Source organism: Oncorhynchus masou, chromosome 22 (genome assembly GCF_036934945.1).
Source record: "Oncorhynchus masou masou isolate Uvic2021 chromosome 22, UVic_Omas_1.1, whole genome shotgun sequence".
Classification (NCBI taxonomy): domain Eukaryota; kingdom Metazoa; phylum Chordata; class Actinopteri; order Salmoniformes; family Salmonidae; genus Oncorhynchus; species Oncorhynchus masou.
In genome coordinates this window covers 13,420,243-13,442,008 of record NC_088233.1, presented here as the reverse complement: position 1 = coordinate 13,442,008, position 21,766 = coordinate 13,420,243, and the positions used below count along the sequence as shown (strand labels likewise).

At 41.1% G+C, this 21,766-nt stretch overlaps 2 protein-coding genes across 5 annotated transcripts in view; one reads left to right on the top strand and one right to left on the bottom strand.

Annotated features, from left to right (window-relative positions):
* cep290 (centrosomal protein 290) overlaps nt 1-12,533 on the top strand; it is a 67,579-nt gene extending 55,046 nt beyond the window's left edge. For all 4 annotated transcript variants that reach the window (XM_064929336.1, XM_064929337.1, XM_064929335.1 and 1 more), the window contains 13 exons: nt 2,402-2,547; nt 2,839-2,994; nt 3,198-3,300; nt 5,244-5,366; nt 5,601-5,687; nt 6,726-6,890; nt 7,057-7,179; nt 7,270-7,439; nt 9,178-9,319; nt 9,676-9,749; nt 10,058-10,152; nt 10,353-10,411; nt 10,537-12,533. In XM_064929336.1, the coding sequence (XP_064785408.1) occupies nt 2,402-2,547; nt 2,839-2,994; nt 3,198-3,300; nt 5,244-5,366; nt 5,601-5,687; nt 6,726-6,890; nt 7,057-7,179; nt 7,270-7,439; nt 9,178-9,319; nt 9,676-9,749; nt 10,058-10,152; nt 10,353-10,411; nt 10,537-10,725 (1,632 nt within the window). In that variant the 3' untranslated portion in view covers nt 10,726-12,533. The remainder of the gene's footprint in view (nt 1-2,401; nt 2,548-2,838; nt 2,995-3,197; nt 3,301-5,243; nt 5,367-5,600; nt 5,688-6,725; nt 6,891-7,056; nt 7,180-7,269; nt 7,440-9,177; nt 9,320-9,675; nt 9,750-10,057; nt 10,153-10,352; nt 10,412-10,536) is intronic.
* Nucleotides 12,534-12,648: 115 nt separating this feature from the next.
* On the bottom strand, nt 12,649-17,328 carry rlig1 (RNA 5'-phosphate and 3'-OH ligase 1). Its single transcript, XM_064929339.1, has 6 exons — nt 17,137-17,328; nt 15,853-15,970; nt 15,499-15,711; nt 15,143-15,340; nt 14,877-15,046; nt 12,649-14,683 (listed from the first exon to the last, which is right to left on the bottom strand). Exons 1-6 carry the CDS (start codon nt 17,224-17,226, stop codon nt 14,495-14,497), a joined length of 978 nt encoding a protein of 325 aa, XP_064785411.1. The 5' UTR covers nt 17,227-17,328; the 3' UTR covers nt 12,649-14,494.
* Nucleotides 17,329-21,766: the final 4,438 nt, after the last annotated feature.

The following is a 21,766-nucleotide window of genomic DNA, read 5'->3' as shown; positions in this document are numbered from 1 at the left end:
TATAAATGTTTTGGATATTTTTGTGTATTGTTAGGTAGTACTGCACTGAAACATAAGCATTTTGCTACACCCGCAGTAACATCTGCAAAATATGTGTACGCGAACAATAACATTTGATTTGATTTGATATGGCAACTGCTCAGCATATGACAGTAAGGCGCTACAGAGGGTAATGCGTATGGGGCCAAGCTTCCTGACATCCAGGACTAGCGGTCGACCGACTATGATTTTTCAACGCCGATTGAAAAATTGGAGGACCAAAAAAGCTGATACCGATTAATCGGACAATTTTTTTATTTGTAATAATGACAATTACAACAATACTTAATTAACACTTATTTTAACTTAATATATATATATATATATACTTTTTTTTACCTTTATTTAACTAGGCAAGTCAGTTAAGAACAAATTCTTATTTTCAATGACGGCCTAGAAACAGTGGGTTAACTTGCCTGTTCAGGGGCAGAACCACAGATTTGTACCTTGTCAGCTCGGGGGTTTGAACTTGCAACCTTCCGGTTACTAGTCCAACACTCTAACCACTAGGCTACCGCCCCTAATACATCAATAAAATCAATTTAGACTCAAGTAAATAATGAAACATGTTCAATTTGGTTTAAATAATAAGTGTTGGAGAAGAAAGAAAAAGTGCAATATGTGCTATGTAAGAAAGCTAACGTTTGAGTTCCTTGCTCAGAACATGAGAACATATGAAAGCTTGTTGTTCCTTTTAACATGAGTCTTCAATATTCCCAGGTAAGAAGTTTTAGGTTGTAGTTATTATAGGAATTATAGGACTATTTCCCTCTATACCATTTGTATTTCATTAACCTTTGACTATTGGATGTTCTTATAGGCACTTTAGTATTGCCAGTGTAACAGTATAGCTTCCGTCCCTCTCCTCGCTCCTCCCTGGGCTCGAACCAGCAACACAACGACAATTAGCGTGCGCACGAAAGTGCTGTTTGAATGAATGTTTACGAGCCTGCTTCTGCCTACCACCGCTCAGTCAGATACTTAGATACTTGTATGCTCAGTCTTATTATATGCAACGCAGGACACGCTAGATAATATCAACCATGTGTCGTTAACTAGTGATTATGATTGTATGACTAGTGATATGATTGTTTTTTATAAGATAAGTTAAATGCTAGCTAGCAACTTACCTTGGCTTACTGCATTCGTGTAACAGGCAGTCTCCTTGTGGAGTGCAACGAGAGAGAGCCAGGTCGTTATTGCGTTGGACTAGTTAATTGTAAGGTTGAAAGATTAGATCCCCCGAGATGACAAGGTGAAAATCTGTCGTTCTGCCCCTGAACAAGGCAGTTAACCCACCGTTCCTAGGCTGTCATTGAAAATAAGAATGTGTTCTTAACTGACTTGCCTAGGTAAATAAAGGTATAAAATAAATATAAATATATTAAAAAATTTGCGCCCAAAAATACCGATTTCCGATTGTTATGAAAACTTAAAATCGGCCCTAATTAATCGGCCATTCCGATTAATCGGTCGACCTCTATCCAGGACCTATATAGTAGGTGGTGTCAGAGGAAGGCCCAAAAAATTGTCAAAGACTCCAGTCACCCTAGTCATAGACTGTTCTCTGACAGTCCCCTCCCTTTGTTTTTCCACATTGACTTGGTACCGGTACCCCCTGTATATAGCCTCCACATTGACTCGGTACTGGTACCCCCTGCATATAGCCTCCACATTGACTCGGTACTGGTACCCCCTGTATAAAGCATCCACATTGACTCGGTAACGGTACCTCCTGTATATAGCCTCCACATTGACTCGATACTGGTACCCCCTGTATATAGCCTCCACATTAGCTCTGTACTGGTACCCCCTGTATAGAGCCTCCACATTGACTTGGTACTGGTACCCCCTGTATATAGCCTCCACATTGACTCGGTACGGGTACCCCCTGTATATAGCCTCCACATTGACTCGGTACTGGTACCCCCTGTATATAGCCTCCACATTGACTCGGTACTGGTACCCCCTGTATATAGCCTCCACATTGACTCTGTACTGGTACCCCCTGTATATAGCCTCATTATTGTTATGTACATTTATTGTGTACATTTTTGATTGATTAGATTTGTTTTACTTTAGTTGATTTAGTAAATGTTTCATTAACTCTATTTCTTGAACTGCATTGTTGGTTAAGGACTTGTAAGAAAGAATTTCACGGTAAGGTTTACACCTGTATTCAGCGCATGTGTCAAATCAGATTTGATTTGATCCCTCCCTCCCTGTCCCACTGCATGTTATCTCCATAGAGATCCTATAATTATATTCCTGTATTTCATGGACATTCACAAATACAAGGTATTTGAGGATTGAAAGTAACCTATGTGTGACAAGCCTCATCATCACACTATCTATCCTGCAGACAAATAAAGAAGAAATAGTGCGGTGGGAGGAGGGCAAGAAGTGGCAGGCCAGGATGGAAAAAGTGAGGAACATTCTGAAGGAGAAGGAGAGGGAAACCGAGTCTGTCTCTAAGCAGCTGAGTACTCTCAAGGAGCTCTACGCCAGGTTAGAACCAAGACATTCATGGTGCAAGGGGTTTAGCCACACCATGCACACACCATAAGAAACATACACATCCCACACACTTCATGAAGACATACTAAGTACAGACATTTTGACTGACACACACGGACGCACATGCACACGGACAAGACCAACAAAAGGTTCACAGAAGCACATGACCCTGCTTACTCATACACAATAGATATCGAACACTCACTCAGTCCTTTACTCCAATACTCCTTAGCCATATGGTCTTACGTTGTGCCATGTCCCTGGTTGTCCCTCTGTGTTCAGACTGGAGCAGGAGAAGGCAGGTCTGCAGAGGAAACTGAAGGGTCGTGGTGTGACGGCAGATCAGGTGGTGGGGGTGAGGACACAGGAGTCTGAGAAAGAACTGGTTGAGCTGAAGAGGAGGAACGCTGAACTGGAGCAACAGATCCTCACCATAAAGTAGGTGTTTCAGACATTGTAAACTGCTGCTGTTGGTTCGTTTAATAGCAACTCTTTTTCTTTAGAAGCTCAAAATCGTAGGGCTTTTTCTGGTGGACAAATAAGATGGTGGGAACACATTGACAGTACTATTATGTATTGTGTTTGCAGTATAACCAGACCAACCCTTGTAGGACTAACATTTTCCTCTCTGTCCATTCCAGACAGCAGCAGGCCCTACCCAGAGATTCTGCCATGGAGGACATGAACCTGAGGAACCACTACCTGGAGGACAGGCTTCACTCCCTGGAGAGCCAGAAGTCCTCTGTAAGACCACACACTGACTGACTCAAATATGATCTGAGACTGCACTACCTTTTAGACACAAACACAACAAGACAGAAAAACATACTTAAACTGCCAGGCTTGACGTTGAACGTTTGTGAAAACTCACTCAGACACAACAGACAACCACTGTTTACAAATATTACCGACTGTCTTTCATCTCACTATGTACATATGTTTGCATTAATTTCATATTTAAGTCATTAGGTTTCTACACTTTCTTTATTCTCTTTTCTACTTCTCTCTTTCACCCACTCCTTAATCCCATTTGATGCACTTGAAGAAGGGGAGAAGTTTGGTCTCCCCATCCGTGTCCTTGAAAGAGCTTCGTTCGCTGACGTTTGATGTTGGTGACGTACATGAGAAAAAGAGGGTCCTGACCTTCTTAGCCAATGACAGTGTAGCCTGTCAGAGAGATGGCACGTCAGCCAACAAGGAGGGGGCACTACACCCAAACCAAGAACAGAAAGAAACCCAGACAGTCTTTGATGGAACAAATGACTGTGTACCTGAGACCGAGCAGACAGAGAAACCAAGCAGAGCCGAGGGTGGAGAACAGGAAAGAACAGATGAGACTGGAGAGGGAGGACATGAAGAACAGACTGAAGATACAGATGGGGAAACAAAAGAGACCGACAGAGAGTCCAAGCAGGAGAACCTGGAAAAAAGTGGCGCAGAGTCAGAGAATGTCAATGAGGTGGCTGTTGCTGAACTAGTGGACATAACCACAGAGGAGAATCTCATTGTCAGACAGGATTCCACAAGTGACACTGTGCTGGATTTGAGTGTACCCAAACCATAGAAATAGAATGAATAGAACAGGCTTGGAACCTCTATTGGTACACTCGCACTGGCTGCCTGGTATTGTGATGCAATAATTTCCATTGTAATATAGAATGTTCCTTCAAATTATGTTAACTGATGTGGCTCATGCAATATAATGGAATTTTTGTAATGTCAGTTGAGTATAATCAACATAATACAGCACATGTTGATGAGTACACATAGGAGCAAAGCAGGACATTAAATAAAAAGTGCACCGTACACTTCCTTTTTTCTTCCATTATTTTTACTTCCTGCTTTGCTCCTATGTGTACACTCGCAATGGCCACCAGTCCACCCATTATGCCATAGTTTACTTGAATGTGGACATTCTTTCTATTCATTCTATTTCTGCAATCCAAACCTCCTAAATCCAGAATGAGCCATCAACCTCTGAGAGGTTTGAGTCAGCGAAACCTGCATCTGAGCATGGAGAGGTGACAGCAGTCAAGTAGTGTGATGGATACAGATAATGCAGAGGATACAGGGGGAGACAGAGATGGAGGTGGAGATGGAAATTAAGTGGGACAGTGGAGGAAAAGTCAGGAAAGAAGAGGACTTCATAATGGAGGTCATCGCTGACCCTGACAGTTTTGTCATCAAGGAACTCGACATTGACGATGTCACAGACAGGAAGCGTGAGTTTGTTTCGGAGAGTACCCGTGGTGCCGAGCTTGAGGTCATTACCAATGATATTGAGAAGATAAGACAAAAGCTCAAACCTATGTCTCCCAAAACTCATAAGGTACCAAAGGCTGCCCCTGGCTTCCACCCTGACAAGATGCTAGTGCAGTGTTTGAGCTAGCAGAAAGTGTGTAGTGTTTGGCTTGATAGGCTTTTTTACCTTTATTTTAACTAGGCATGTCAGTTAAGGACAAATTCTTATTTACAATGACGGCCTACCCCGGCCAAACCCTGTGTATAGTACCTCCTTCCAGTCCTAGGCGCTACGTTTTTGTATGTTAATCCATGTGGTCACCACCTTACACTTCCTTTCTTTGCTCCCTTCATCTCTTCCCTCTTCTCTCCTAATAAATTGTTATTTTTGTGCTTTGTCACATTCTGATTGCGTAAGCGTGACGGCTGTTATTTCTTTCTTCTAGACATCAGGCACCCCCTCGCAGAAAGAGTACGAGCTTCAGAGAGAGAACTTAAAGCTTTCCTCCGAGAAGCTGGAGCTCTGCTTTCAACTGGAACAGGCCAACAACGACCTACCCAGACTAAAGGTATGGTAGATACATTATGGGGGGGGGGATTTGAATAAAAACATAGCTGCAGATCATTAGCTCCCTTTCAACTGGGGCCTTGAAGCCCAATAACTTAAGCCCTGGAACTAAGTTCAAGCAACCGGTTAAGACCTCAGTGGATAGGTGGATTTTAAGACCTTTGGTCTGTTAAGACCTGCCAGAGATGTTTGTTTTCCAGCTTATCCAATGATACCCTGTCTACTTTACTGATAGGACCAAGTTGCAGACCTCAAAGAGATGTACAACGTTCTGAAGAAGGAAAAGGCGGAGGTGGAGAAAAAACTGGGCCACGTCCGTGGGGTAGGTCAATCCTAGTCTTGTGCAGGGGTTAAAGTTCTCAGTCTCTGTGATGGATTTTAGTCATATGGATAACGCATTAGGTTTGAGTCTAAAATAATATTTTTTAGTGGGGGGTTATTATTTAGGGTTAATATTTATATATATTTTCAAATAACTGCCCTTTTTTCTGGCCCGTAAACCCATTTAGACAAACAAATCAGTCATTTAAAAAAAGGCAGTCCGTTAAATTTCAAAATCCTGATGTGGCTCCAGAGCCAAAAGGTTTGCCATGGAATTTTTTGACTGAAAAAGATTCAATAATGGGATTTTTTTGTTGTCCTTTAATGCCTGCTTGTGTACGCTGGTGACTATGTATCTACACTGAGTATACAAAACATTTAGAATACCTGCTCTTTTTTTACATTTTATTTCACCTTTATTTAACCAGGTTGAGAACAAGTTCTCATTTACAACTGCGAGCTGGCTAAGATAAAGCAAAGCAGTTCAACACATACAACAACAGAGTTACACATGGAATAAACAAACATACAATCAATAATTGTGTTTTCTATGACTTAGACTGGCCATGTAACTACTTAATGTATAAGCTAGAGCAGGGGTTCTAAATCTTTGTTTTGTGACCCGTCAATTGTGTCTTTTGAGTCACGACCTACCATAAGGGTTAAACGGTGAAAAAACATACATAGACCAAAGACTCTTTCCATGACACAGACTGACCAGGTGAATCCAGGTAAGAACTATGATCCTTTATTGATGTCTCTTGTTAAATCCACTTCAATCAGTGTAGAGATGAAGATGAGCAACACAATATTAGGAAGGTGTTCTTAATGTTTTGTAAACTCGGTGTATACAGATGTCATATTCCCATGTGGTCAGGCTGTAATTCTACTCTATCCACCTGTCTGTTTTCACTCTTGTTTTACTGACATGGCTCGTAGAGAGGTTCTCACTTTACAGTCAATTTAACCATCTAGTAACAGTGTATTATAAAACAACTGGATCACACGACTGAATGAAACACTTTCCTGTCCACTGTAGGCGGGTCGCAGCGGTAAAACTGTGCCAGAGTTGGAGAAGACCATCGGGCTGATGAAGAGGGTGGTGGATAGGGTGCAGAGGGAGAACGAGACGCTGAAGAAAACTCCAGCAGCACTGAGTCAGGAACAGCTCACAGCTCTGGAACGCAAGCATGAAAAACTCAAAGTGAACTCTAGTTTAACTACTTGTGTAATAGGGCATGAGATGTCCTATTACATGTTTAACAACCAGTGGAGCTCTTATAGCCCTTCAAAACTGCTCAAAGGTTATGCTGTTCAAGTTCAAATGTTTTTAAAATGTATTTTGTCCTCTGGCTCTCCGTCTTCCCTAGAATGATTACGAGAAGCTCAAGAGAAACACAGAAACACAGCTGAGCTCCAGACTAGAGACCAAAACCAAAGGAGTGGAGAAAATTGTGATAGAAAACGAACATTTACAGAAAGAGATTAAAAGGGTATGTGTTCCGCCCCATCCCCTTTTCATGGGATGCATAGTTACAACATTTAGTCAAGTCTCAGGACTCATTTAAAAAAATGTGTTGCAGGAGACTGAGGCTACGGAGAGGCTGAGGATGGCCAAGACCAGTCTAGAGATGACCAATGAGAAGCTGGAGGCTGAGCTGGAGGAGGCCAGACAACAGCTAGTGGCAGCCCAGTCCAGGGTCATCCCTGAGGGGTTCGAAAGTAAGACCTGGAAGGCCACTGTGGTAACAAGGTGAGGGATCCGTTGAAATTAACGAAGTCAACCACTCACCCTGTTTCTTGGACTGTAACTACTTAATGTATAAGCTAAAGCAGGGGTTCTAAATCTTTGTTTCGTGACCCGCCAATTGAGGTGTCTTTTGAGTCACGACCTACCATAAGGGTTGAGCTGTGAAAAAACATACATAGAATAAGTAAAAAAATAGATAATCTTGGCAGCAGAAAATGTTGTCGTTAAGCTAATTTCCTGCAATTCTACACATTTTACCATGGTTAATGGTGTGTTTATGCTCAAACATTATAGCAAAATCAATGGGGACCTGATTGTCTAGTGTTTCTTTTGTTGATTGTAAGTTCTCCAAGATTATAGGCTATTATTTAAAAATATATACGCTACCTTTCAAAAGTTTGGAGTCACGTAGAAATGTCCTTGTTTTTGAAAGAAAATCACATTTTTTGTCCATTTAAAATAACATAAAATTGATCAGAAATACAGTGTAGACATTGTGAATGACTATTATAGCTGGAAACGAAGCAAAGAAGCAATAAAGAAGCAATAAAAGTGGCCGTCTTTAAACTATCTGGAGTATCAGCATTTGTGGGTTCGATTACAGGCTCAAAATGTCCAGAAACAAAGAACTTTCTTCTGAAACTCGTCAGTCTATTCTTGTTCTGAGAAATGAAGGCTATTCCATGCGAGAAATTGCCAAGAAACTGAAGATCTCGTACAACACTGTGTACTACTCCCTTTACAGAACAGCGCCAACTGGCTCTAGCCAGAATAGAAAGAGTGGGAGGCCCCGGTGCACAACTGAGCAAGAGGACAAGTACATTAGAGTGTCTAGTTTGAGAAACAGATGCCTCACAAGTCCTCAACTGGAAGCTTCATTAAATAGTACCCACAAAACAACAGCCTCAACGTCAACAGTGAAGAGGCGACTCAGGAATGCTGGCCTTCTATGCAGAGTTCCTCTGTCCAGTGTCTGTGTTCTTTTGCTCATCTTAATATTTTGTTTTTATTGGCCAGTCTGAGATATGGCTTTTTTTTTGCAACTCTGCCTAGAAGACCAGCATCCCGGAGTCGCCTCTTCAATTTTCCGGATTGACTGGCATTCGTGCCTTAAAGTAATGATGGACTGTTGTTTTTCTTTGCTTATTTGAGCTGTTCTTGCCATAATATGGACTTGGTCTTTTACCAAATAGGGCTATATTCTGTATACCACCCCTACCTTGTCACAACACAACTGGCTCAAATTCATTAAGAAGGAAAGAAATTCCACAAATTAAAAACAAAGCACACCTGTTAATTGAAATGCATTCCAGGTGACTACCTCATGAAGCTGGTTGAGAGACTGCCAAGAGTGTGCAAAGCTGTCATCAAGGCAAAGGGTGGCTACTTTGAAGAATTTAACACTTTTTTGGTTACTACATGATTCCATGTATTATTTCATAGTTTTGATGTCTTCACTATTATTCCACAATGTACAAAATAAGAAAAACCCTGGAATGAGGTGTGTCCAAACTTTTGACTGGTACTGTTCAAAAAATTGCAATGCACAACATGTTTTATCCCGCGACCTGCATGGACCCCTGCCACAACCTACAAGTGGGTTCCCAACTGACAGTTTGGGAACCACTGAGCTAAAGAACAAACATCTAGATCTGGTAGAATACCAAGCCAACGTAGACTACCGTGGGGTGTCTTGAAACTAGATAGCTGACTGAAAAGGGGTTGGTTTCCCTCCCTTCAGGATGTTTGAGAGTAAGATGAAAGCACTGGAGCAGGACATCAGCCAGAAGAACTCCAGTCTCTCAGAGCTCAGGCTGCAGCTGCGAGAGGCCAGTGAGAGGGAGGAGAAAGCACAGCGAGTCGCCAGCCAACTACAGGAGCAGGTAAGAGCTCCACACAGAAAAATTAAGAATCGCACAGTGATTTCACAGTCTATGCAATCAGAGCTATGGAGCTACGTCAGATCCGTTGCGTAGACTGTGAAATTCTTAATTTTTCTCAATGGTTGAGCCTCAAATGGCACCCTGTTCCCTATATAGTGCAATACTTTTAACCACGGCTCATAGGGCTCTGTTCAAAAGTAGTGTACTACATACAGAATAGAATGCCATATATGATGTACTATTGTCTTTCTGGGCCAATCAAACCAGATTGTTTATATAAAGAAAATGAAGTAGCATTCTAGTACTATGCTACATTATTTTCATGGTGGTGAAAACAGTTTTTGTTTGTTCTGAAGGTGAAGCTGTTAAACAACTTTCCCACCACAGCAAACACTGAGTCGGTCCTCGCCAGGGAGTTCCAGTCAACGAGGTGAATATATCCCATAGGCCAGCTCTTCAATGTAGACAAACTTGTAATACATCTAACCTGATTTCCTTTGCATACAATAGCATTACAAACATATGGTTCACACATAGCTAACATGGGAATGCATTATCAAAATGTGTTAGCTATGTGTGAACCATATGTTAATGTAAACCAAAGTGAAGGAAATTGAAAACAGCATTTATGTTTGTAATATCCATTACTACACCAACAGGTCAAATTTGGTCATGAAAATTATACATTTGATTTGCCATCCATTAGTCACACAGGAATGTCTCCCGTTTTGTCTTTAGATTGACCAATAACCAGCTTGAGAGGGAGAAGGAAGAGCTGGTACAGAAGTGTAGTGACTACACTAAGAAGTATGAGACAACCTCTGCTGGGCCAGGTGAGACATGTAAAAGCAAAGTGGTCCTGTTTGACAAGTATCCACTTCAAGGTGGAAGATGTGCATTATTGATGTGTTCATGCATGTTCTGTGATGTCAAACAAAACTTGTACTGTTCAGGAATGATGCGGAACCTAAACAGGCACAGTAACTAACTAGCACAATTTGCACATCAACAAGTGTCATGTTTTTGTCGTCAGGGTATGAGGAGCTACAAGCCCTGCTGAAGGCCACTGGCGAGGAAAAAAAACACTTGCAGGTATTGGGACTTCTCCGATCTATTACCTCATCTATTTGGGTTGTTTTGAGTATAGAAAAGTAAAAACATATTTTTTTAAATCTATTCCTCTGTGAACATATTTTTGATTACCTTCCCGATTCCAGGCCGAAGTAAAAAAGATGAAGATGGAACTGGAGAACTTTGACCCGACATTCTTTGAGGAGATTGAGGATCTGAAGTTTAATTACAATCTGGAGGTGAAGAAGAACATTGTTCTGGAGGAGCAACTGAAGAAAGTGTGTGAACAGTTTGGTGTAGCAGCTGCAGATATCCCTGATGTGTCCATCAGCTAACACAGGATGGATATTGTGCCTTTTAAACCATTAAATATCTTAAATATATAGTATTTATATGGTTTTAATGTGAATGTCGTCTAGAAGATGAAGTTGAATGTAATTGTGTTTCTCCTCCTGAGGCAGTTTTATTCAGACAATGTAGCAGGGATTTTACATGTCAAACAGTTTTGTACATTTGTATACAGTGCCTTCAGAAAATATTCATACCCCTTATTCCACATTTTGTTGTGTTACAGCCTGAATGTTTTTTATTTATGTTGATCCATCTACACACAATTTACCATGACAAAGTGAAAACATGTTTTTAGAAATGTATTGAAAATTAAGTACATAAATATCTAATTTGCATAAGTATTCACACCCCTGAGTCAATCAATCAATACATGTTTCGAATCACCTTTGGCAGTGATTACAGCTGTGAGTATTTCTGCATACTTCTCTAAGAGCTTTGCACACCTGGATTGTACAATATTTGCACATTATTGTTTTTACAATTCTTCAAACTCTGTCAAGTTGGTTGTTGATCATTGCTATAGACAATTTCAAGTCTTGCCATAGATTTTCATGCTGATTTAAGTAAAAAATGTAACTAGGCCACTCAGGAACATTCAATGCCTTGATAAGCAACTCCAATGTAAATTTCGCCTTGTGTTTTAGATTATTGTCCTGCTGAAAGGTGAATTTGTCTCCCAGTGTGTTGGAAAGCAGACTGAACCAGGGTTTCCTCTAGGATTCTGCATGTGCTTAGCTCTATTCTGTTTATTTTTATCCTAAGAAACTCCCTCGTCCTTGCCAATGGCAAGCATACCCATTTCCTTCCTCTCTGGCAACTTAATTAGGAAGGATCCCTGTATCTTTGTAGTGACTGGGTGTATTGATACATCATCCAAAGTGTAATTAATAACTTCACCATTCTCAAAGGGATATTCATGTCTGCTTTTTTATTTTTTACCCATCAATAGGTGCCTTTTTTTCCCGGTTGAATCTGTGTTTGAAATTCGCTGCTCAATGTCATTGCTGGGGGGGTACTAGAAAGTTAGCTATCAGAAGTATTACAACTTAAACTTGCTTTAATTACATCTGTCTGCATATTTCAAGACATGACATATGGGGGTATTGTGAGATACCCAATGTGCTGGATGATTATTTTCCCATCACTTTTATTTTTTAAACTTGGAAGTAAATCAATCCGCCATCATTGACACAATGGACAAATCTAATGATCTATTATTGAAATAGCATGGGTGACTGAGAATAACAAATTGGTGCAATTTAGACCCAGGTGGCAAGTGATGATGCAGGCACTGGGAATGGGGATGTGAGCATGCATGTCTGGGCAGAAGAGATTTGGTTAGTGTTTGTTTTGGAGAGAAAAGGGACAAATAAAATATTAAAAAATTAACTTCTCAACTAAGGGACATTACAGATAATTAGACCTGTGGGGTACCGAGATGAGGTAGTAAATCAAAAATCATGTTCGAAAAAAATCTATTCAACTTATGTAACATAAAGTTTTCTTAACTTTTTTTCCATAACAAAGGGGTTGAATACATGATTTAATACATTTCAGCTTTTCTTTTTTAATTTAAAAACATAATTCCACTTTGACATTGAGGTATTGTGTAAGCCAGTGACACAAAATCTAAATTTAATCAATTTTAAATTCAGGCTGCAACACAAAATGTGTAAAAAGTTAAGGGATGTGAATACTTTCTGAAGGCACAGTATGTTGGTTAGATTGTGTTTGATATGTTTTCTATTGCGTTACTTCTATCAATAAAGCACATTTAATGTGCATATGTGTACATCAGTGGCCAAACTGTGCTTTTAATTTAAGGGCAAAAACAATTTGGAATAGCTTTTGAAATAGATATTTGGTCAAAATATATGTACATTTACATAATACTTAGGCTACACATATTCAATATATTTACAGGCTTTTTATTGGGCAGGTTCATATTGGAAGACATATAGCCAGGTTAAACCAGATTGAACACTGCACTCACCATTGTTTCACTGGTGACCCCACTATTTAGTCTGGTTCAACCATACTAATGGTAATACAGTATGAAAGCTTACAGTCCTGGAGCAAGGCCCCTAAATCTGGGCCGTCAGGCTCTCTTGTGGTGACGACATCTCAGTGATTTCTTTTTAAGGTCTGTCCCTCGAGTTAGAAAATGTGTGATAGTAGTACAGCAATGGTAGCTTTCTCTGCGTTCCATCAGAGACATTCTTAGAGTGTTCAGGACCATCACAGGATTCACGCATGAAGCCCACATCATTTTTTCCCCCAACATGGCCACCAAACAACTAAAAAGGGTCTTATTGGATAAATGTTGCATTACCATACCTGTATTTTTTTTTATTATTCCCAACAATATCTTGAAATGTTCTTAGTGATGTAGAATACACAACCAAATTAGCCAGGTGTGCTTATAACATATAACAATGTTAAATGACTTGACATAATTGTGGTTAGAATATGCCCAAGAAGCTGTTATGATCAGTAATTGCTATATTTAATCTTCAAACATGGATATGTACATGTGAATAGACATGGATGTGAGCTGATAAATTATATAAACTGTTTTCATTAACAGAGGACTGGAAACTTTTTACATACATTACAATGTAAAATTCCATAGGAATGCCAATACATTTTAACCTAATATCTGGATGATGAGAGCAGCAAACCATTACACATAGTTGGTCTAAATCAAGATGTATTCTAATACAATTATATTCCATACAGGTATGGTAATGCAAAATGTATCCGATAACACCCAATTGAGTTGTTTGGCAGCCATATTGGAAAAAGGCTTCAGTGGGGTTAATGCTGTAGTGGCCCTGTATCTACAAATATTTTTTAAACCATGTTCTAGCTGAGCGTGTGAAATATGGTGTTCCTATCACCGAAGTTACAATCCAAAAGCGTAGCTGCCCCATTACATGTAATTCAATGGTTAAGCTTAAAACGTTCTAATGTCAATGGCACAATATGGGTGATTTTATTTTTACAATAGTTTAAGCTAGCGCATTCAAAGTAGGTAATATTATATATAATTTGAAATGTAATTTCATGACTTGTTAAACAAAGTTTTAAATGTATGCAGATTTCCTTTTTAAAGCAATTTATACAGGTCCATCTAATTTTATATATATATATACCATAGAGGTCAAAATTCTGTTGACCTGAACATTGCGAGAATGTATCTGATGGATAGCTGTGAATCTAAGCTTTCTAATGCTATATGATTACAGGGTATACGTGAGCAATAACTTGTTGTATACTGACATTGTGGGGTGGCAGAGTAGCCTAGTGGTTAGAGCGTTGGACCGAAAGGTTGCAAGTTCAAATCCCCGAGCTGACAAGGTACAAATCTGTCATTCTGCCACTGAACAGGCAGTTAACCCACTGTTCCTAGGCTGTCATTGAAAATAAGAATTTGTTCTTAACTGACTTGCCTAGTAAAATAAAGGTTAATTTTTTTTTTTTAATGTCTGTCATAGGGTAAAATCCCTATGGGAAAAATAAATGGGATGGATGAATGAAAGTGATAATACAGAAAGCTGCCATTGCTGCACTGCTATCACACATTTCCAACATTAAGGACATAGACCTTCACATAATCACTATGAGACATTATTACCCCAAGTGAGCCTGACCGACCCCACTGACAGGAATGTTTAAGACTTCGGGCAGCTCCTGGTGGATTTAGGGATTAAGGTCTTCTGACCTAAATAGGACTTCCTGGTTAAATAAAGGTTAAGGGTCAAACTGGATGTCCTGCAGTCTGCTGAAGCGATGTCCGTTTAACTGGGATAGAGATGTAAACAAGTCCTTGCTGGTGATGTCATACTCTCGTATGGTCCCGTCGACGTGGACGACCACAGGCCGAGCGTTCAGGATGGTGTCGCCATCCGGCCATCTCAGCCCCAGGTGATGACGATGGAGCTACAAACAAACACTGGTTTTACCACTTAAATGTCAAAGCTTCTGACCTGGAGGTAACAAAATAACACACTTTTCATAATTTCATTATGATGTGATGAAAGAAAACTAACAAAGAAAATCTGAAGACATACCACAGTCCAAATCTCAATTTAATTGCATAATAGGAGCCTCTGATGGGTTCTAGAGCGCTTACCTTGACCAGTGTCCCGTCATTACAGTGCCAGACGATGCCCTCAACACGGCCCTCCTGGCTGTCCTGGAACCAGGAACACAACTGCTGGTAGTCCACTGGGGGAGGGTTCCTGATGTGTACACTCCCATGGGCAACCAGGACGTGGACAGGCTGCTTTTTACTTCCCAACCCTGTCAGAAATGACACAATATTTAGATGATCTTGCTAAAAGGCCACGTTCAGAAATGCATGTACAGTGGAGGACTTGGACTGTATGTCACATTTACCATATGGGTTCCCATTGACGTTGGTTCCAATAAGCTCCAGGGTTTGCTCCAGGAGATCAGCCAGTGGTACCATGGTGATCTCTAGCAGGTCTTCCTTCTCAGCACTGGGCCTCAGAACCAGCGCTACACCAGCATCATAGTCCACAACAGACGAGTGCCAACAGTACTGCTTGTTGTCTTTCTCCACTGGAACCCAACCTAAACATACATTGAAAAAGTACAATCAGTATTTTAGTTTCCATTTAAAGGACATACCGTTTGTAAATAGAAAATAGTGAAAAGCGAGTGACAGGCCTTTTAGTTAATCAATGTCCGGGAAACCAGCTCGAGGAGTGAGTCCATATATAGTGTCCCACCTGGGATGTGTCCGTGGTCATCTGGTACAGGCTGTCCATTGTGGTGCTGAACTCTGTGTGCCGGGACCCAAGACTCTGGAACCGTCTTAAAGTCTTCTTTCACATTCCACGTGAAACCTTTGTAACTTTTGTGGGAATACTGATGCTTCTTGAACCTCTTGTCTGCCTGCTTGGTGGGCTTCCGATCTAGTCGAGCCCAGAGGTATGATTGCCCTGGAAAAGAAAGAAACCATTTACAGTGTAGACATTTCATTGGGGGAGCTCCATTTTTTCCATAACGAGGGTATAAAGGCCCAGGTGTGTGGACTGCAATTTTAATTTATGCAGTGTTCATTTATGCAGTTCAACGCTCACCTTTATAAATTGAAACATAGCAGCAGGTGCCATCCAGCTTTTCTGTGGCAAGTGCAGAGTCAATATTCGATTCCAGTGCTATAGGGTTCACATTTTCAGTGGCTACAACCTGAAATTGCTGTTAGAAAAAAAGATAAAGAAGAGGGACATATCATTATGGCAAAGATTTCCTGCATAGTTTCCTGACTGTCTTTTTTTAGCAGCTACCGGTAAATCAAAGTTGCTAAAAAAATATATATATCAATCATAACCTAAAAACTATGGTCATATTTTGTTGTATTGTGCCATATCAATTGAAATGTGTTTGTTGTCATAGAATATACATAAAGATATGTGCATCTTATGGTGTTTTCACATATATTCCTCTAACTCTGGGGTAAAAAAAAAAAGCTAAATAACTGTTCTCTTTGTATTCACACTTCCCTTGCCTTTGAATGAGGACTCAACTCCCTTGCCTGTTCCTTTCACCTATTTTGTGATTTGAGTTCTCCTTGCCTTCACATTGCTAGGTTTAGAAAGTTACCAATATCTTTTTCTAACAATCCACTCTGGGTTTTTACCTTGTGCAAGACAAGCCATTCGATCAGAATGTGTTCAGACAGCTAGATATACTAACTTACATTTTGGAGGTTAATAGATTGCATTTAGTTAAAAGATGAGATAATAATTGTAATCAGAAGATACTATGAACATGTAAATATAATTGGTAACAGAATAAAGCCGTTTATTCTGGAACACCGTTTCCCCTGCCATAACCCCTCATATTGGTGCCACAAAAGAGAGAAGATGGTGAAATCACCCTTACAGTGGACACATTTCAAGAGCTCAACTGGGCCGCGTTCAGCAGGACAACGTTGATAGAAATGTATGATGTAGCTAGAGCAAACATCTCTTTGCTATATATAATATTAAATCACGTCAGCTTTAGCATTTCTATCTGCAACGTTCCACGTTTTCGTACTAAACATGGCTCTGGTTTTCATTCAATGGGGTAACATCAGACTGCATCACTAACCAATAAACTGCTGCTGTGTTGACATATTAGCTATTTAGCATTAGCTTAGTATCCACCTAACTATTGTGCAGAGTAAGAATCATAACAAAACGTAACTATTAGGAAAACAAATACAACATTAATCTACAAAACCATTAATGTATACAGTAGTATTTAGGATATATTCTAACTGTTAATTTGAGTTATTTTACCTGTTATTTTACCTAACTAGCTAGCAACGCACGTTAGCGATCTAACGTTAGCTGCTATCTGCAGCAACTCATACTCACTTGACATTCGCGTTTTCTGGATTGTTCCTCTTTCACCTCAGTCAAAAACACACAAGATATCTTTTGCTGCACAGAACCGAAACGTCGCATTATGGCAGACCTCCGTTAATACGGAATAATTCAGATCAAAGAGAGAAGTAATTTTCCGCCTCGAACTCGTTCTTTCACGGGGATTATAACCACTAGATATTATTGAGCATGCGCAAAGCCAAAATCGACAGTACGAACACCGTGTTGTATTTATTATGGATCCCCATTAGCTGCTGCTACTCTTCCTGCGGTCCATTCAAATTAAGGCAGTTTATACATTACATTACTATACATTCACAATGTCTCTTCTCCACCGGTACAATAGTACAAAATCCACGTGTACATGTGTGTATGCATGTGTCTGTGCCTATGTTTGTGTTGCTGCTTCACAGTCCCCGCTGTTCCATAAGGTGTATTTGTATCTGCTTTTCTGCTTTTTTAATCAAATTTTACTGCTTGCTTTAGTTACTTGATGTGGAATAGAGTTCCATGTAGTCATGGCTCTATGTAGTACTGTGCGCCTCCCATAGTCTGTTCTGGATTTGGGGACTGTGAAGAGACCTCTTGTGGCATGTCTTGTGGGGTATGCATGGGTGTCTTAGCTTGTGTGCCAGTAGTTCAAACAGACAGCTACAACTCGGTGCATTCAACATGTCAATACCTCTCATAAATACAAGTAGTGATGAAGTCAATCTCTCCTCCACTTTGAGCCAGGAGAGATTGACATGCATATTATTAATATTAGCTCTCTGTGTACATCCAAGGACCAGCCATGCTGCCCTGTTCCGAGCCAATTGCAATTTTCCTTAGTCCCTTTTTGTTGCACCTGACCACATGACTGAACAATAGTCCAGGCGTGACAAAACTAGAGCCTGTAGGACCTGCCTTGTTGATAAGGACCTGCCTTGTTAAGAAGGTAGAGTAGCGCTTTATTATGGACAGACTTCTCCCCATCTTAGCTACTGTTGTATCAATATGTTTTGACTGTGACAGTTTACAATCTAGTGTTACTCCAAGCAGTTTGGTCACTACAACTTGCTCAATTTCCACATGATTTATTACAATATTTAGTTTAGGTTTATGGTTTAGTGAATGATTTTTCCCAAATACAATGCTTTTAGTTTTAGAAATATTTAGGTCTAACTTAATCCTTGCCACCCACTCTGAAACTAACTGCAGCTCTTAGTTAAGTGTTGCAGTCATTTCAGTCGCTGTTGAAGCTGACATGTATAGTGTTGAGTCATCCTCATACATAGACACACTGGCTTTACTCATTAAAGAAGCCTCTCCTGCCAGTAGATGGCAGTGAAACGCAACCCTTACAAAAAAAGATTGCCGTTTTGAAACTGCAGTAAAAGTGCAGAATCTGCAGTCATCTGTGGTATTTTGGATGCAGTAATTGTAGAATAACTGCAGTGTACTTACTGCAGTTGAACTGCACTCTAACTGCAGTTACACTGCAAAATTACTGCTGTAAAAAAAAAAGTGTTATTTTGGATGCAGTATTTTCAGCAAACTGCAGTTACGGTATACTGCACTCTAACTGTAGTTATACTGCACTCTGACTGCAATATTTTTTTGTAAGGGAACAGTCTCCACCAACCCAAAACGTAGGTTCCCAACCTTTTTGGGTTACTGTACGCAGAGGCATCATGCCCATAGGGGGCACAGGGAGACATGCCCCCTTAGATTTGTCCTGTAACAATAATAATTTACAATTATATTTTTTTGGTTTTGTTTCTCTGTAATACTGCTCGTCACCTTGCAATGTTATGAAAGCCCATTTAGGTTCCCAATCTCCCAACCTCATAACTAATGTTAGCTACCAAGAAGCCATGTCAAGGTATCAATTAAGTTAGATTCACTAGCTTGTCTAACTATCTTAGTTGGCATGCCTACTGGCAAGGTTGGTAGACTTTAGAAAAGCATGCAATAACTAAATGTACTGATATCTACTGATGTACATATTCCTTTCTGTTACACAGATTTTATGTAGTTTTGGTAAAAAAAAAACACCAGTCAGGAGGATACAGACAGCTCAAGATGTATGCTTAGATATGCAGAAAAAATCAAATATATATTTTTTGACATACACTGCTCAAAAAAATAAAAGGAACACTAAAATAACACATCCTAGATCTGAATGAATGAAATATTCTTATTAAATACTTTTTTCTTTACATAGTTGAATGTGCTGACAACAAAATCACACAAAAATTATCAATGGAAATCAAATTTATCAACCCATGGAGGTCTGGATTTGAAGTCACACTCAAAATTAAAGTGGAAAACCACACTACAGGCTGATCCAACTTTGATGTAATGTCCTTAAAACAAGTCAAAATGAGGTTCCGTAGTGTGTGTGGCCTCCACGTGCCTGTATTACCTCCCTACAACGCCTGGGCATGCTCCTGATGAGGTGGCGGATGGTCTCCTGAGGGATCTCCTCCCAGACCTGGACAAAGCATCCGCCAACTCCTGGACAGTCTGTGGTGCAACGTGGCTTTGGTGGATGGAGCGAGACATGATGTCCCAGATGTGCTCAATTGGATTCAGGTCTGGAGAACGGGCGGGCAGGTCCATAGCATCAATGCCTTCTGCTGACACACTCCAGCCACATGAGGTCTAGCATTGTCTTGCATTAGGAGGAACCCAGGGCCAACCTCACCAGCATATAGTTTCACAAGGGGTCTGAGGATCTCATCTCGGTACCTAATGGCAGTCAGGCTACCTTTGGCGAGCACATGGATGGCTGTGCGGCCCCCCAAAGAAATGCCACCCCACACCATGACTGACCCATCGCCAAACCGGTCATGCAGGAGGATGTTGCAGGCAGCAGAACATTCTCCACGACGTCTCCAGACTGTCACATCTGTCACGTGTGCAGTGTGAACCTGCTTTCATCTGTGAAGAGCACAGGGTGCCAGTGGCGAATTTGAAAATCTTGGTGTTCTCTGGCAAATGCCAAACGTCCTGCACGGTGTTGGTCTGTAAGCACAACCCCCACCTGTGGACGTCGGGCCCTCATACCACCCTCATGGAGTCTGTTTCTGACCGTTTGAGCAGACACATGCACATTTGTGGCCTGCTGGAGGTCATTTTGCAGGGCTCTGTCAGTGCTCCTCCTGCTCCTCCTTGCACAAAGGCGGAGGTAGCGGTCCTGCTGCTGGGTTGTTGCCCTCCTAAGGCCTCCTCCAAGTCTCCTGATGTACTGGGCTGTCTCCTGGTAGCGCCTCCATGCTCTGGACACTATGCTGACAGACACAGCAAACCTTCTTGACACAGCTCGCATTGATGTGCCATCCTGGATGAGCTGCACTACCTGAGCCACTTGTGTGGGTTGGAGACGCTGTCTCATGCTACCACTAGAGTGAAAGCACCGCCAGCATTCAAAAGTGACCAAAACATCAGCCAGGAAGCATAGGAACTGAGAAGTGATCTGTGGTCCCCACCTGCAGAACCAATCCTTTATTGGGGGTGTCTTGCTAATTGCCTATCATTTCCACCTGTTGTCTATTCCATTTGCACAACAGCATGTGAAATTTATTGTCAATCAGTGTTGCTTCCTAAGTGGACAGTTTGATTTCACAGAAGTGTGATTGACTGTGAGTTACATTGTGTTGTTTAAGTGTTCCCTTTATTTTTTTGAGCAGTGTATAATTAAGCATAATCAGTGCAGGAGCTCACCAGCACCTCAAATGTTCTACTGCTTGAGCTCCTGTTCCTCTTATAGAATATTAGCTCAAACTTACCTGAAACCAAAATTGGGGCAGCAGGTAGCCTAGTGGTTAGATTGTTGGGCCAGTAATCAAAAGGTTGCTAGATCAAATCCCTGAGCTTACAAGGTAAAAATATATAATTATGCCCATGAACAAGGCAGTTAACCCACTGTTACTAGGCTGCCATTGTAAATAAGAATTTGTTCTTAACTGACTTGCCTAGTTAAATAAAGGTACATAAATCATGAGTACCAGAACCTATTTCAGTCCAAGACCATCACTGAGCATCATGCTCTGAAGATTGCAGTATAAAGTTGTTTCAGGTGTTTGAAAAATCTACATTTATCCAACTAGGCCCCCCGAACCAACTCCAGCCACCCTCAAGTACTTTGTGCCCCCTCAGATTTTTGGGGTGCATGATGCCCCTGACTGTACCACCAGCCCTGAGTTCCTCGGAAGTACCCCCCCATGTGCATTGTACCAGTAAGCCTATGGTCTCAAGTCCTCTCAAGAACACACTGTGGATAGGCCAAGTACCCCCAGGGGTCCTAGTACCCTTGGTTGGGAACTACTGTGGATAGGCCAAGTACCCCCAGGGGTCCTAGTACCCTTGGTTGGGAACTACTGTGGATAGGCCAAGTACCCCCAGGAGTCCTAGTACCCTTGGTTGGGAACTACTGTGGATAGGCCAAGTACCCCCAGGGGTCCTAGTACCCTTGGTTGGGAACTACTGTGGATAGGCCAAGTACCCCCAGGGGTCCTAGTACCCTTAGTTGGGAACTACTGTGGATAGGCCAAGTACCCCCAGGGGTCCTAGTACCCTTGGTTGGGAACTACTGTGGATAGGCCAAGTACCCCCAGGGGTCCTAGTACCCTTGGTT

What these genes read in the sequence shown, in the direction of transcription:
- rlig1 (XM_064929339.1), bottom strand. Translation starts at nt 17,226, where the DNA reads ATGCGACGTTTCGGTTCTGTGCAGCAAAAGATATCTTGTGTGTTTTTG. An exon ending in CTATGTTTCAATTTATAAAG is followed by an intron (nt 15,712 to 15,852) that starts GTGAGCGTTGAA and finishes TTTCTTTTCCAG; the next exon opens with GGCAATCATACCTCTGGGCT. An exon ending in CGTCAATGGGAACCCATATG is followed by an intron (nt 15,047 to 15,142) that starts GTAAATGTGACA and finishes CATTTCTGACAG; the next exon opens with GGTTGGGAAGTAAAAAGCAG.